General features: G+C 41.2%; 1 protein-coding gene across 2 annotated transcripts in view; it reads right to left on the reverse strand.

Annotated features, from left to right (window-relative positions):
- Positions 1-15,128, reverse strand: part of Xrcc5 (X-ray repair cross complementing 5) — a 96,629-nt gene that overhangs the window by 68,203 nt on the left and 13,298 nt on the right. For both annotated transcript variants that reach the window (XR_005286501.1, XM_038338727.1), the window contains exons 7-9: positions 10,307-10,421; positions 9,110-9,248; positions 5,526-5,638 (exon numbers count right to left, since the gene is read on the reverse strand). Coding sequence is in view for 1 of the 2 variants with exons in the window: in XM_038338727.1 (XP_038194655.1) it covers positions 5,526-5,638; positions 9,110-9,248; positions 10,307-10,421 (367 nt within the window). In the remaining variant the exon portion in view is untranslated. The remainder of the gene's footprint in view (positions 1-5,525; positions 5,639-9,109; positions 9,249-10,306; positions 10,422-15,128) is intronic.

Here is a 15,128-nt window from a genome sequence, read left to right on the forward strand (position 1 = left end):
AAGGGCATGGACATGATGTACACACACACACACACACACACACACAGGAGAACACATACACATACACATAAAAATGAGTACATCTTGGAAAAGAAAAAGAAAAACAAGGTCTATATACTAGACCCTGGGCAGACATAACAGTGAGTGGCAATCCGGAGTGACAGGTGCATAGTATCTGCTCATCAGTACTGCTTTTAGAGTGTGGTGGCCACACGCTGCAAGGGGAAAGGGGGAAATTAGAGATTAGCAAAGACTGTCTCATAAAGCCCCTTAGGAATAAATTCCTCAGGAGCAGTAACAAGCACCTGATGAACCGCAGAGACCAAAGCAAAGAACCATTCTCAGCAGGTTGGAGGCAGGGAAATCAGGTAAACAAAATGTACTGCCGGTCCTTGTCCCCTCCTGAAATGCAATAAGACAGACTCTACAAATGCCCAACTAGAAAATGAATCTTAAAGTTCCTTACATCACAATCCCTATACCCATCTACCAAGAACAAGCTCTCACCATCCGCGTAACTGGAGCCTGGGGCTTATTTGGAAGAAAGTGTTGTGAGCTGTACTTGGCAGCGTTTCTTATCTGTGTTTTCCTGCACTCTTTCCTCTGAAGCTGAGAAACTAGGAGCACTTTCCTGTAACTGCAGCTCATGAACACTCACTCAGCTGCAGAGGTGTGAGGTCCCCGTAATTCAAATACCCCTCACTTCTGCTTCCATCTCCCAGCAGAAAGCCACTATTCTAAGGCACACCAGAGTAGCCCCACAGTTCCATATGGCATATTCACAGAGATTTACTTACCCTGTGAGAATGTATGATAGTCCTATTATATTTTTTTGATTAATCCAAAAAATAGCTACTGAGGGTGTTGGAGAGATGGCTCAGCAGTTAAGCACACACACTGCTCTTGCAAAATCCCTCGGTTTGGTTCCCAACACTCATGTCAGGTGACTCACAACTACCTGTAAAGCTCCAGGGGATCCATGATCTCTGGGCTCCACAGGCACCTGCAATCATATGCACGCACCTACACATAGGTGCACACATAAACACATAATTAAAAATAAAAACAGATCTTTTAAAATTTACTTATGTTTTATGTGCATTGGTGTTTTGTCTGCATCTATATCATTGTGAGGTATACCATTGCCAGGTGCTCTGGAAATGGAGTTACAGATATTTGTGAGCTGCCACATGAGAATTGAACTCAGGTCCTCTGGAAGAGCAGACAGTTCTCTGAACCACTGAGTCATCTTTCCAGCCACATAAAAACAAATCTTTAAGAAATAGTTAGTGCTATCTTTTCCTAGTGCACCTAAATGAATTTTTCAAAGAACAGCAAAGAACTTGGAGGGAAGCCAATAGCTAAATTCTTACAATTATATACCCAGAACACCTGACAACTTGGCAAAAGAACTGAAAAACTGCTTGATATTTTAAAGAAAACAGCACACACACACACACACACACACACACACACACACACACACACACGGTGTAGCTCAGTGGTGGCGTGCTTGGCTAGCAAACAATCAATCACCATCCACACACACAAATATTTCATACCAATTCATTCCAGAAATGGTATTTTATCAACATTCCTAGTGAAGACCCTGAGATTTTATTTCAGATAACTGATAATCACTAGTCTGCACATATCTGTATTTTATCATATTCCCCATGGAAATACTATGTTTAACGCCTTTGGTTAAGATAATACGTACAGCGGGCTACTCAAAACCATGCTAGTTCATGTGATGAGCTAAATAATAAATAATAATAGTGTGCCACTTAAATAACGGTACAGACGGGGCTGCAGAGATAGCTCAGCAGTTAAGAGCATTGACTGCTCTTCCAGGGGACCTGGGCTCAATTCCCAGCAACCACATGGCAGTTCAAGACTGTTTGTACCCTCACACAGACATACATGCAGGCAAAACACCAACGTACATTTTAAAAATACATAAATAATGGCACTGACTTTGGGGATTCAAAACCCATGTCCACTCATTTTGCTGTATGATCTTGGGCTAGTTACATAATGGGGCTAATCTTCAATTTCCTAATCTTAAAAAAAATACATACTATAGAATATGCCTGAGAGGGTATAGTAATTAAATGAGAATTTTTATCAAACGCTTACATGCTGGAACACTGTAATTATTCACTGAATGATAGTTATAATGATAATATTTTCATGATACTTGTCTGAGATGGAACTTTAAAACAAAGTTGCAAAGTAGCCCTGCATGACTGCTGGGTAAAAAGATAAATAGCATGTGTAAGCCTGTCGAGCCTGTGACTGTCCTATCTAAGGAAACATGTGAGACCCTTCTTTCACTTTGAGGAGCAGGAGAATTCTTCTCTTTGAGATGGACAATCTTTACCCATTTTCCTAAACCCAGACTTGAATAAAAGTATTTCCTCCTTCAAAAGCAAAAATCAATAAAGTAAAATTGATTTAGAAGTTAAAAATTGATCCAGAAAGCACTTCAAGTTTTTAAAAGTAAAATTTGAAGCTAATATAAATATTTTTAAAAGGAATGTATTTTTTTGTTTTGTTTTGTTCTCTGGCTCTGTTCTCCCTGTTTTGCTTTGTTACTTAGCTAAAATAGGCCCTCACTTCCAACCTGGCGTAAGAGTTTTCAGTATTCGCAGTTTTGAATTATACTAAAAGGTGTGGACTAGGGTTTGTCTGTCTATCTAGACACAGGCAGAAAGGACTGCTTCAGTCAGATGTGATGATGTACATCTTTAATCCCAGCAACGGGAAGCAAAAGAAGAAGATCTCTATGAGCCCGAGGCCAGCCTGGTCTACATAACAAGTTGTGGGCTAGTCAGGAATACATTAGGAACCTGTCTCAAAAAAAAAAGGGGGTGGAGAAGGGCTGGAGAGATGGCTCAGTGGTTAAGAGCACTGACTGCTCTTCCAGAAGAACCAAGTTCAATACCCAACCCCCGCGTGACAACTATCTGTTATTCCAATTCCCGGGGCCTAGCACCCTCTTCTGGCCTCTGCCTGCACTGCATGCTTATGGTACACAGATATACTCACAGATTACATGCACATTGAAATAAAAAATAAAAATAGACCTTTTTTAAAAAGAGGAGACAATTTTCTATAAATTAGTATAAAGGTTAGTTTCACTCAAAATTAATAAGCATTGCCATTAATAATCAGAAATTTTAACTTATATACTTCACAATGTAAATAATTTTACTTTAAAGAAATTTTAGAGGGGGCTGGAGAAATGGCTCAGAGGTTAAGAGCACTGACTGCTCTTACAGAGGTCCTGAGTTCAATTCCCAGCTTCCACATGGTAGCTCACAACCATCTGGTGCCCTCTTCTGGCATGCAGGCATAATACTGTATACATAATAAATAAATTTTAAAAATCTTAAAAAAAATTAGGAGTTCTAAACTTCAAAAAATAGTTATTTTTACTTAGTACATCTCATTTCAGTACATTCTTAGAGTTGTTCATTTTAGCTTTTCAAGACAGAGTTTCTCTGTGTAACAGCCCAGGATTTCCTGGAACTTGCTCTGTAAACCACCAGGTTGGCCTTGAGTTCACAGAGATGCACCTGCTTTTGCCTCCTGGGCGCTGGGATTGGAGACGTGCACCATCATGCCTGACTCATTCTTAGAAATTTTAAGTAAGTTTGCTCACTTTTTGGCTTACAGAGGTATTTGTTTTTTAAAGATTGTGTGTGTGTGTGTGTGTATGTGCATGTGTGTGTGTGTAAATGTATACCATGTATATGCAGATGCTTCTGGACACCAGAAGAAGCTGCCAGATACCCTTGAACGAAAGTAATAGGCAACTGTGTGTCACCTGACATGGTGCTGAGAACCAAATTCTGGTCCTCAAGCAGAGTTGTTCTTAACTACTCAGCCTTGTCTCCTTGTTTTATGTCTCCCTGATGGCCTTGGTTTATGAGTTCTGAAAACACTTGTAAAAATATGGAACTTCGCTGAACTAACCTAACACTAAAAGTACACAAGGCTTGTGTGCTAGAGCAGCATAAAGAACTTCAAATCCATACTGGATGGCATTCACTTTCACTACAATTCCCACCTGAGTTCTCCAATAAAAATCTCTTTATCTCTAGGAATTTAGGGAGAAATACACATAAAAAGATAATAGTTTCTGGGCGGTGGTGGCTCATGCCTTTAACCCAACACTGGGGAAGCAGAAGCAGGTGGATCTCTGAGTTTGAGGCCAGGCTGGTCTATAGAGTGAGTTCTAGGGCTACACAGAAACACTGTCTTGAAATTTTTTTAAGATTATATTTATATTTATATTTATTAGCTATGATTTAGCATTTTTCAGTCTATCCCAAGAATAGCGAACCTAGATCTCTGGGAATCTTTGAACAATGTTCCTAGGAGAGCACGTGGGACCCCCTGGTAAGCTGTTGCACTCCCCAGTGTGTCTATTTCATGTAAATACACTTTGGTACCTAAAAATCCATGTGACTTACAGATAAGGTGCGCGTCCTAAAACCCTACACCAGAAACTGAGGAGAAAGGTGCCCAACATAAATCAATGACATTCTGGACTAGGAGACGGCGTGGTTAGGAGCACATCCCTCCCTTCCAGAGGACCCAAGTTTGACACAGCATCCATGGCAAGGGGCTCACACTGACAGCTCCAGAGGGACCTGACCCCTCTGACCTCCTCAAGCACCTGCACTCACATACATGAGCCCACACACAGCCCCACAGACACACACATAACAAAAAGTACATTTTAAAAATATATATTAAAAATAAATAAGTGAGGGCTGGAGAGATGGCTCAGTGATTAAGAGTACTGACTGCTCTTCCAGAGGTCCTGAGTTCAATTCCCAGCAACCACCTATAATGAGATCTGGTGCCCTCTTCTGGTACCAGGATACTGTATAAACAAATAAATAAATCTTTAAAAATAAATAAATAAATGATATTCTAAGATTGAGTTGACTTTCAAAGCTAGACTCCATATACATACGCCAGTTTGAGTAAGCCATACAACTACAGAAAAACTAGGTAGTGAGAAAGTAGCTTAGTGAATGTAGTCTTCAGATTTATGACAAGTCTCTATATCTTGGTTTTTCTTTTCAAATATCAAAGATGATGGGCTGGGAAGATAGTTCAAATAGCAAACACAAAGACATGAGTTCAATCCCCTGAACCCACAAGTGCTTGTAATCCCAGCACTGGTGAGGGAGAAAGACAGATCCCTGGGGCTCACTGGCCAGCCAGCCAAGCCAAGTTGACAAGTTCAATGACAGTAAAAGGCCCTATTCCAAAAATATCACAGCTCGGCACCCGAGGAATGGGCACCTAATGTCGTCCTCTCACGTGGACATATGCATCTACACCCACACACAAATTAAAAATTTTTAAATAAAAAAACAGTAACAGTCATCCCCAAACTACATTTAAGAAGACTGAATGGGAAATAAGTATGAATTATGAATAAAATAACCAATCAAAAGCTCAAGGCATGCATTTTGTTCACAACTGCACAGTAATTGCTGTACCTGAGAAGATCTACAAAATCCCAAAACAGAGAAGCACTTCCCCTCCGATTTATATTTCATTTGTTCCTCATCCACTTTAGAAAAAGGAATTATATCGCTTCCGTAGCGGAACCCTGGGGAAGGAGAGCAGAACATCTGTTAGGCATACGGAGCCTGAAACAAGCTCTGTCCACACATCAACAACACACATTCCAGGGCAGTCTCCTTCTTCTACTCCCTGGAATAAACCACTTCCCCCGTGAGCAAGGGGGAAGCAGAGGCAGAGGCAAACCACATACACCGTATACAGATAACTAAAATCTACTTACAATTTTAAGTAGCATCTTCTGCAACCTAGTTACCTTAATGATTGCCCAGCCCAGAAGGACTGTGGCGAACACGGCACCTTAGCTATCCTCAGACGACAGCAGTGTTGACTCCACACAAGGAGGAGCTGTAAACACACTCACAGCTGCAAACAATCTCAGAAACCTGGATCCACAGAGAAAATGGTCCATCGGAAATCTTCAGAGCAAAATATCCAAAGCACATGCTGGAGACAGACAAGCCTTCAGCCATCTAGCGGAAGCCCAAACTCTACACAAAAGCATCCAGTTGACAAGTTCTATACTTTTGTTTCAACTTATTTTATTATTGGAATTTAGTTGTATTTATTATTTTCAATGTCTTAGGTTGGATAAATATGGGCTCATATGCCCCCCAACAAGTAAAAAAAAAAATAAAAAAGGCAAATCCACAACCCTGTGTTATGGCACCTGTTCTCTGGAAGGCTGTGCCCCTAAAGTGCACACACAGCACACAGAATCTCTTCAATGTGACTGCAAGAGGGACCATTAAAGCCCAAGAACCAACAGACGGAGTCCAGAGGCAGATGCTATGGTCCGGTATCTATTTGTTCCTGATAGGCTGCTGGGGTCACATACTCAATTTTTTTTTTAAAAAAAAAAAATCTATTTTCATACAACAAATTCAAAAATTCCAGAACAAAAGTCAACAGGGAAACATGACACGTGGCCAAGCGTGGTATCTAAACCAAACATCTTCCTTTTTCCCCAGTCATCTGTGTGCAGGTAGGGGGAAGAGCACATACACGCATATGCATGTGTGTACACAGGTGTGCTCACCTGTGAGTGCATACAGAGATCAGCGGCCGACTTCACACGTCTTCCTCTATTGTTCTCTGCTTACTTTTTGAGACAGGGTTTCCACCTGAGCCGGTGGCTCTGCATTCCAGCAGTTTCGCTAGTCAGCCCCAGATCTACCTGCCTCCACCTCTCCAGTACCAGGGTTACAGGTGTACACTGCCATGCCTGGCTTTTGTTGCCTTTTGTTGTTTGACAGCATCTCTGACTGTCCTAGAACTCACTCTGTAGACCAGGTTGGTCTTGAACTCACAAAGATCTACCTGCCTCTGTCAGGCGGGTGCTGAGATTAAAGGCGCATGCTACCACGCCTGGCCTGACTCCTTTTATGTGGGTGCTGGGGATCCTTGTATGGCAAGCATTTTATTCACCAACCCATCTCCCGGACCCTAAGCCAAGTATGTCTCTAACTTTCTCTTGTCATCAATTATTTGATTTGAATTAACAGCATCTTAAAAGTGCTTATTATAGCTACCTGTGTTTTCTAGTTCTTCTACTTAACATGCAAATAACTTCCTACAAGGCAGGGAGTAAGAACAGACTAACAAACAGCTGGGTTCTCTGGCCCACACGTGTCTACTGGTTTCTCTGGGTAAGAAGGGACAACCTATGTATTAGCGAGTAGACAATGGGGGACAGAAGAAAGTGGCAGAAGAGAACAGAGGACCTTCTGTACTCTATGACCCAGTGTCTAACGCTTCCCCTTCAATTGCCACCCCCATAAAAAGCTTTTTGTCCCAGATAAGCAGAGCTTTCTTGCAACAACTCAAAGAACTGGTTCCCTCATCTCTATTCCTCTTCCTTTTAATCCAGCTGTCACACCTATCTCCCTAATGGAACATTTCTGAACACTGTAGATGTATACAGGTCCCCAAACATCAATGGCTCAATCTGCTTTTTTAAGACCATGTATAAATTCTGAGCCTATCTCTCAGTCCCAGTGCTGAACAGTATGGAGGAAGGCAGACTAGACCTAGAGCTCAGATCCTTATATGCCAAATGATGCTTAAGATGCTCTAGCTGTAGTTCTGGGCCTGTGCACTGCTAGCTGGGTGGCTTTATGTATGCTAACGAGTATCTTTCAGCTTTGGTCCTTCTGATGGCCAATCATCTATTTGATGGGATTTGGAATCACCATGGAAACAAAACTCTGGATCTACTTGTGAGGAAGTTCCTACATTGGGTTAACTGAGGTAGGAAGGCCCACCCTGAGTGCAGATGGCGCCCTCTTCTGGGCGGGGTCCTGAACTGAACAAAGGGAGAAAATGAGCTGAGCCTCAGCTCCGAGTGCAGACACAAGAGCCAGTGGCCTTGCATTCCTGCCACCATCCCTTCGCTGCCCAACAGAGTGTTCCCAAACCAGGAACAAAAAGAAAGAAAAAAAAACCACAACTTTCTTGTCTTAAATGCTTTGTCAAATATTTTGTCACAGCAATAACAAAGTAACTATGAGAGCTTCTGTGTAAAACGGAAATGGCAAGAGTGTCTGCTTCACTATTTTGTGACAATTAAGAGAGAAAATATAAACTGCCACTTAAGATACGGCCCCTCTGAGCCTGGTCTGTGCGTAATTCATGCTCTTCTCCACACCATGGGCCAGTCCTTAAGCCAGAACAGAAGGATCAATTAAAGATGAGGTCGTGATTCCAGCTCAACGACAACTCTAAGATCCATGTTCTATGCTATGCTACTAAATTCAAACCTGTGACAGAAATCGTGAAGTATTAATTGCATTCTGTATGTAATTCCGTCTACCACCAGCTTCAAACCATCCGACTTCCTTAAGCACTGAAATACATGCAGTAAGATATAGTGCCATACGTGACACTTTCTTCCAGGACTGGGAAAGTAAAACTATACTAAGTAGTGTACAACCTGGTAATAAGTTGATCTAAGCACCCAGGCTGCCATCTTAAGCATCATTTGGCATATAAGGATCTGAGCTCTTAAATATTCAGATATTCTCAGCTGGCTTCCAAGTCATCTAAACATATTATTTAAGGCAAATGATGGAGTGTATTTAACACAACTTTAAAGAGCCTAGTGTGTATAAGCCATGACAACAATCATAAATAATATTTTTCCACTAAATAAGCACATCTGGTAGGATATAAACCTGGAATTGGCACTTGGAATAAGGGGAAAGCTGCCTCAGTCCCTTTATATAAGCATCCCCCCAGCCAGTGAACCTGCACGTTAAAATAAAGCAAGACCTAAGTCCTGTCACTTGACAAACTTAAATTCAGAAGGATCAAATATACAACCCTTTCCTAGGAGCCATCTTGCCCAAGTTCCCCCTGACCTACACGACCCAGTGTCTCACTGTTGCCTCAGCTGCACCTCTGCGACTCTAAGAGATGTCTGCAGCTAAACAGCCTAGGCTGCCTCCCACCCTTGAAGACAATCTTCCGTGGGCAAAAGTGCGGATGCTTATTAACGTACCTTGAATAGTGTCCTCTTTGGAAACTTCGGTTTCGTCATCGTCATTTAAGCAATAAACAGTTTCTTTCTGTACATCTTCCTTCTTTAGGGTTCTTGCATCCACAACTGTCCAGCTCTTTTTAACCTTCTCCTGTACGATCTATTTCCAAATGAGAGTGAAAGGAGACATCAGGAGACAGCACAGTGACTGCAGGATGGGAATCTAGCGTACTCTGAACACTCACCCCAGCTGCGCAGTACTGAGCCTCTCCTAGTATGTAAATGTTAGCTTACTTCAAAAGGGACTACCTTATAACTGTCTCTATGTCCCCTTTCTCCTCTATTGACTTCTAAAAATACACATATATTTTCTATAGAAAACCCTCAAACTGCCAAGTTAAGAGAGGCCATACATTTTCCCATAATCATTTCTGAGAAAGGGAGACTGAGGAGATGAGAGAGCACACTCCCATCCACAGTCACACTCTTCCGGCCTTACCAGAAACCAAAACAACTCAAAATTACCCATGGTTCTCAGGATGTGTTTGGGAATTAAGCTCTTAAACATACAAAAATATGTCTGCATATTTGTTTCTAAGAGTTAATTCTATTTTTTAGCATGCATTTAAAGAGGGGAGAAAGCAGAGAAGCTCGTGTTGAATACAGATCAGATTTCTCCTCAGACCGGAACTGAGATCATCGCCAAAGGCAGTTCATTTTTGAAAGTGAGCTATGACATCGAAACACCCGTGAGTGATGACCCACACCCTGACACGAACAAGTCAACACCTCTGGCATTCTGTAGATGCTGGTACTATTGGATGGTTACTAACTGAATTAGGTGTGACCATGTCTCCAAAGCTCTAGTGTATTATTGGCATCCCTGCTACGATACACAATGACAAGTTAATCCATCATGCTTTCTTTCTCCTAAAAGAAAAAGAGACAAAGGCCTGAGCTCCTGGTTAACAATCAATCATCAACTTAGCAAAAGAGAAAGAGGAGGGAATCAAGCCATATTATAAATAATTCTCAAAACTTCTCCTCATGTGCCTTTTAGATGAAAAGCTAAACAGAGATGAAATCAAAAGGGAGAAGAGCTACGGAGGCAGTAATTATACACTGAATGGCTCACACATGAATTGTCAGCATCTTACATAAGCGCATTTATCCACCCAGTAACATTGCTTTAAAAATGAATATATATTCACTACCTACCGATTTATAGGCTACAATCTTTATAGACAAATTGGGGCCGATGGTCAGCTGGCAGGGCCAGGGCATGGAGCGCCTCTCAATCTTCTTAAAGACCGACAGCTGCCGTAGACTCTCACTTAATAAGGGAAAACACATAATGAAAGACCCAATTTTCCAACGTTCATTTGGACTAGATGGTTTACTTATTTCACTAGACAGAGAAGTGAGCTGCTGTTGACTATAAAGAGAGAAACCTCAGGGGGTGGCAGGAAAATGCCAATGGTGGTTGGGAAGGAGCCAGAGGCAGTGAGCTGGCTTGGGGGAGGAGGGTAGTAGAGCTGAAATCACTTGCCTGACAGGAAGGAACCTACTCTACCCTCCTCTAGTCAATCATTTCTCTCAGCTCCCCCAGTGAGTCCCAATGTCTACTCAGAATCAAGCACACCTTTGAGGATATGATAGAGACACATTCACCATGAGTTGAGACACAAGGCAAGGTGCTCGCCAGCTCCCAGAAAACAAAAGAAAGGAGACTAAGAGCCCTGGCTCCAGGCTAAGCATCACTGCTCACAATTCATTAGTTAATGCCGACTCCCCTAAGTAAAAGACATGAAGTTTTTATGCACAAACAGAGAGAGTTACATAAAGACTACCCAGGGGACAAAGGAATCAGCAGTCTGTTTGGTCTTTATGTAAAGTAGATAACTTTACAGATTTTAATAGCGAGAAGAAGAAGTTTAAATATGATGTAGAGTGATGCTTCATTTCAACAAGGGTGAAACTTGCCTGATTTTATCTGTCTCTAATCCAACACAACAGAAGACTGCAAGAGAAGTGGAATTTGTGGTGTTCACTTAGATAAAGAGAAAAAGGAATGAATGGTCGAATATGTACCAAGTGTCCAATCCAGCCCTTATGACTGAAGTCCATGAAAGAAGAATCTATAAGTGGTGAGAACTACTCTACATTACCCACTGAGTTAGAGACAGAGAGATCTCAACAGACTCCAAACCTCAGAACCATGTCACATCGAGCAGAAGCTGTTCTGCCTAAACCCTACTTCCGAAGTCCACAGTGCACCAAAGCCAGCTTGAACATGTCTGCACCAGACCTAATCTGTCTCGTGAGACATTACTAGCCCATCCAAGACATCATGAGGTATGGATTCAGTACCAGGGGTTTTTTTTAATTTTTTATATAAAAATAATTTCCCACAGCCTTATTCCTTCCAATTCACTCTCTAGTCTTGTTTTTTATTTCTAGAATCTCCAGGACAAAGACCAAATATGTGCAATATCAGAAAAACTCAATTTGAAAATCCACTTAATCATAATTAAAATAGAATAGTCACTGTATTTGAATGACAAAGTTCTATCTACACACAAGACCCAGAAGGCAAGTGTTTTAAAGCACTAAGACATGCACAGCCAATAAGTTATCTGCTTGCTGGGGAAGGGAAGACACCTTAGAAAATAGTTTATACTGGCTCATAACAGGGTAGCTTAAGGCATGTATTCTCACAGTTCAGAGAAAAACAACACATCTGCCCATAGTGTGACAAGCATGTATAATATGTCACAGCATCTCATTTTATAGGGCTCCTCACCAATTCCATTCCCATTTACCAATAATTTCAAAGGTTTCCATATTTAGAAAATCACGATGTGTTTCTTGTCAGTTACTGATCTCCAGAAATTCTTAAAAATTGTAGCTGAGAATAAAACAACAGATGTAGACCGTTGCTGACCTACTTCAGTGGAGAACTTTGCTTCTACTCCTGAATTTCACGTACCTACAGATGAATGGAATTATTTCCTAAACAAAGGCAGCATTATCCCTGAGACTCTGGGTCAACACAAGCCTGACTGCTTGGCAAACCGCCACCTTTGCCAAGTTTGACTCCTCACACAGACGACAGAAGATACAATACAAACCTCCCAGACTCTCTGCTCAAAATCAGTGTGTATCCAACTTTAACCAAGATGGATAAAATAGATGGTCTCTCCCACAGTATCTAGAGACAGATGAAAAAAAAAGAGTTTCTTTTATTGTTATATGGGGTTATTTTATTGTTATATGGTACTTCAGGGATTTCATTCTTTAAAAAAAAAATCACTTGCCTTTCCAACACCAAGGTGAACATTTTCCCTTCATGACAACATTGTAATAATACTGGCTTTGAATTGTTTACAGTTTGGTTGTTTATTTATGTGAGAGGGGTTTTGTTTATATTTGTGGTAACAGGACTTAGTCAAACAATTTACTGATTTAAAGCAGCAGGTTCTCGACCTGTGGGTGGAGAAACCTTTGGGATGGAACAACCCTTTCACAGGGTGCACATATCAAATATATTTACATTATAATTCACAACAGTAGCAAAATTACAGTTATGAAGGAGCAACAAAATAATTTTATGGTTTGGGGTCACCACAACAATGAGAAACTATATTAAAGGGTCATAGCATTAGAAAGGTTGAGAATCACTAGTATAAAGTTAGAGGGAAAAAAAGAAAAAGCCTCAAATTAGAAACTTTGTTATACCCTCCCTTGATGCTCTCCAAAATTAGTATCAAAAAGTAAAGGAGCACTGACAATCTCAGACATGACATCATTTTTCCTAATTACAAATGGTTCTTGCTGGTACAGCCACTATGGACATCAGCGAGAATAAGAACTATGCAGCTGGGCCACTCCTAGGCATCCGCATCCCACACTCTACCACAGACATCCCCGCACATCCATGTGTATTGCTGTTTTAGTTACAACAGTAAGGAAGGGAACCAGTCTAGATGTCCATCAGTTTATGAATGAATAATGAAAGTGTGGCACACATACACAATAGAATTTTATTCAGCTTTAAAGAACAAGGAAATTATAAAATCTGCAAGAAAGTGGCTAGAACTGAAAAATATATTAAATGAGATAACCCAGGCTCTGAAAGATACATTAACATTATACAAATTCTTTCTCCTTTTTATACATGTGCATTTATGTAGAAATGAGTTTACAGGGCCCATGAGAGGATAAAAAAGAGGCCTAAATTGTGTGTGTGTGTGTGTGTGTGTGTGTGTGTGTGTACAACAGAACACATAATATGGAGGTGGAAGAGGAATACCAGGGGTGGAAATGTTTACGTGGACATGGGTAGCTATGAAATGAGATAGTAAACCCAAACTAAAGATGCATTAGGAGGCTGGAGAGATGCCTCAGGGATTAAGGGCACTGGCTGCTCTTGCAGAGACCCTGGTTCGATTCACACACCCACAGTGTGGTGGCTCACTACCGTTTGTAACTCTAGTTCCAGGGGATCTAATGCCTTCTTCTGACTTCTGTGGATAACGGACATGCATGTGGACCCATACATACATGCAGGCAAAACACTCACACAAATAAAGCTAAAAATATTTTTTTTCTAAAAATCTTTCTAAACCATAAGAAAACCTACTGTTCTGTAAGCTAATTAAAAGACAGAACTTTAAAGAGTTTGAGCGGAGAGGTTCAGGTCTCATGTGTGAGTGATAAAACTGTCCCAGAAGTCACACGTTACTAAATGAAATTCCCAGGGGCCAGGTCACCTCCCTATGAATTACTGGTAAGGGAAACCCCTGAGGTCCGCAAGACAATAAGGCTATTGCCATTACTGTTTGTTGCACAACAGAACTATGTGCTAAGACTATTGCAGAAGGTACCATGTGCTTTGGTTGCAGAACATAAAGAAAGCAAGCCAGTGCTGAGTGTGAAGCCTGTGCCCTGGTGTCCTCTTGTCCGATGCTGGAAGGACAGTCACCAACAGACTTACTCAGTCCTCTATGTGGCCACTGTGTATTGTAATACTGACCAGACAGGCCCACTGATATAACAGTGGCATGACTATTATGGTGACCAACCCCTACATGTTTTAAATATAAAAATTTAAATATAAAATTTAAATATAGTCCACAGGAGAAAAGCCACATTTAGTACTGCAAGCCTGGTCAAAAGCCTATGGCTATAGAGGTCATAGGTCCTAGTGAAAAAGCGACTACTGTTTTGCTAAGTGGACATGATGTCCACCTCAAACTGTCTTCTTGTAGAATATTATTTTAAGGTGTATTGCTTTTTTATGCTGCATTTGTTTAACTCTGTGAAGCTGTGATTATTTGCCTGTCTACCACACTAATAAAGAGCTGAGTGGCCAGTAGCAAGGCAGGAGCAAGGATAGGTGGGGCTGGCAGGCAGAAGGAGAAATCTGGAAAAGGAGAGGAGCAAGAGAGAAGGAGGAGGACATCACAGCCAGCCATGGAGTAAGAGTGAAAGTTAAGATATACAGAAGTAAGAAAAGGAAAAGGCCCAGAGACAAAAGGTAGATGGGTTCATTTAAGTTAGAAAAACTGGTAAGAAAGAAGCCAAGTTAAGGCTGGACATTCATAACTACGAATAAGCTTCTGTGGGAACTAGACGTTGGGCCCCAAAAAGCCAAAAGAGTAAAATATCACACTACAATTTGGCGTACCAATGTGGGTCTGTATTTCCATGCAGGTCTGAGAAAGCAAAAATCAAAAACAAAACAAAACAAAAAGTATATGGCTCCTTTAAGAGTTTATACTTGCTGGTGAGTCCATGAGCAGCCAGTAAGTTAAGTAGGAACAAAAAGCAAAGTAAAATGTCTGCCATAGCACCAGTATGGGCATTCTAGAGTTCTAGGAAGGTTGAATGCAGTTCCCAGTCACACATCTCCAACCTGGCTACATGCTTTAGGCTTGGCTTTTACAACCAAACCTGAGAGTGGGCAGAGCCAATTTATAGAGCACACAGAGGATCAGGTGTAGCTTAGCAGTCTAAAGTTTGCTCGGTCAAAAAAGAC

The sequence above is a fragment of the Arvicola amphibius genome, chromosome 8 (genome assembly GCF_903992535.2).
Source record: "Arvicola amphibius chromosome 8, mArvAmp1.2, whole genome shotgun sequence".
NCBI lineage: Eukaryota > Metazoa > Chordata > Mammalia > Rodentia > Cricetidae > Arvicola > Arvicola amphibius.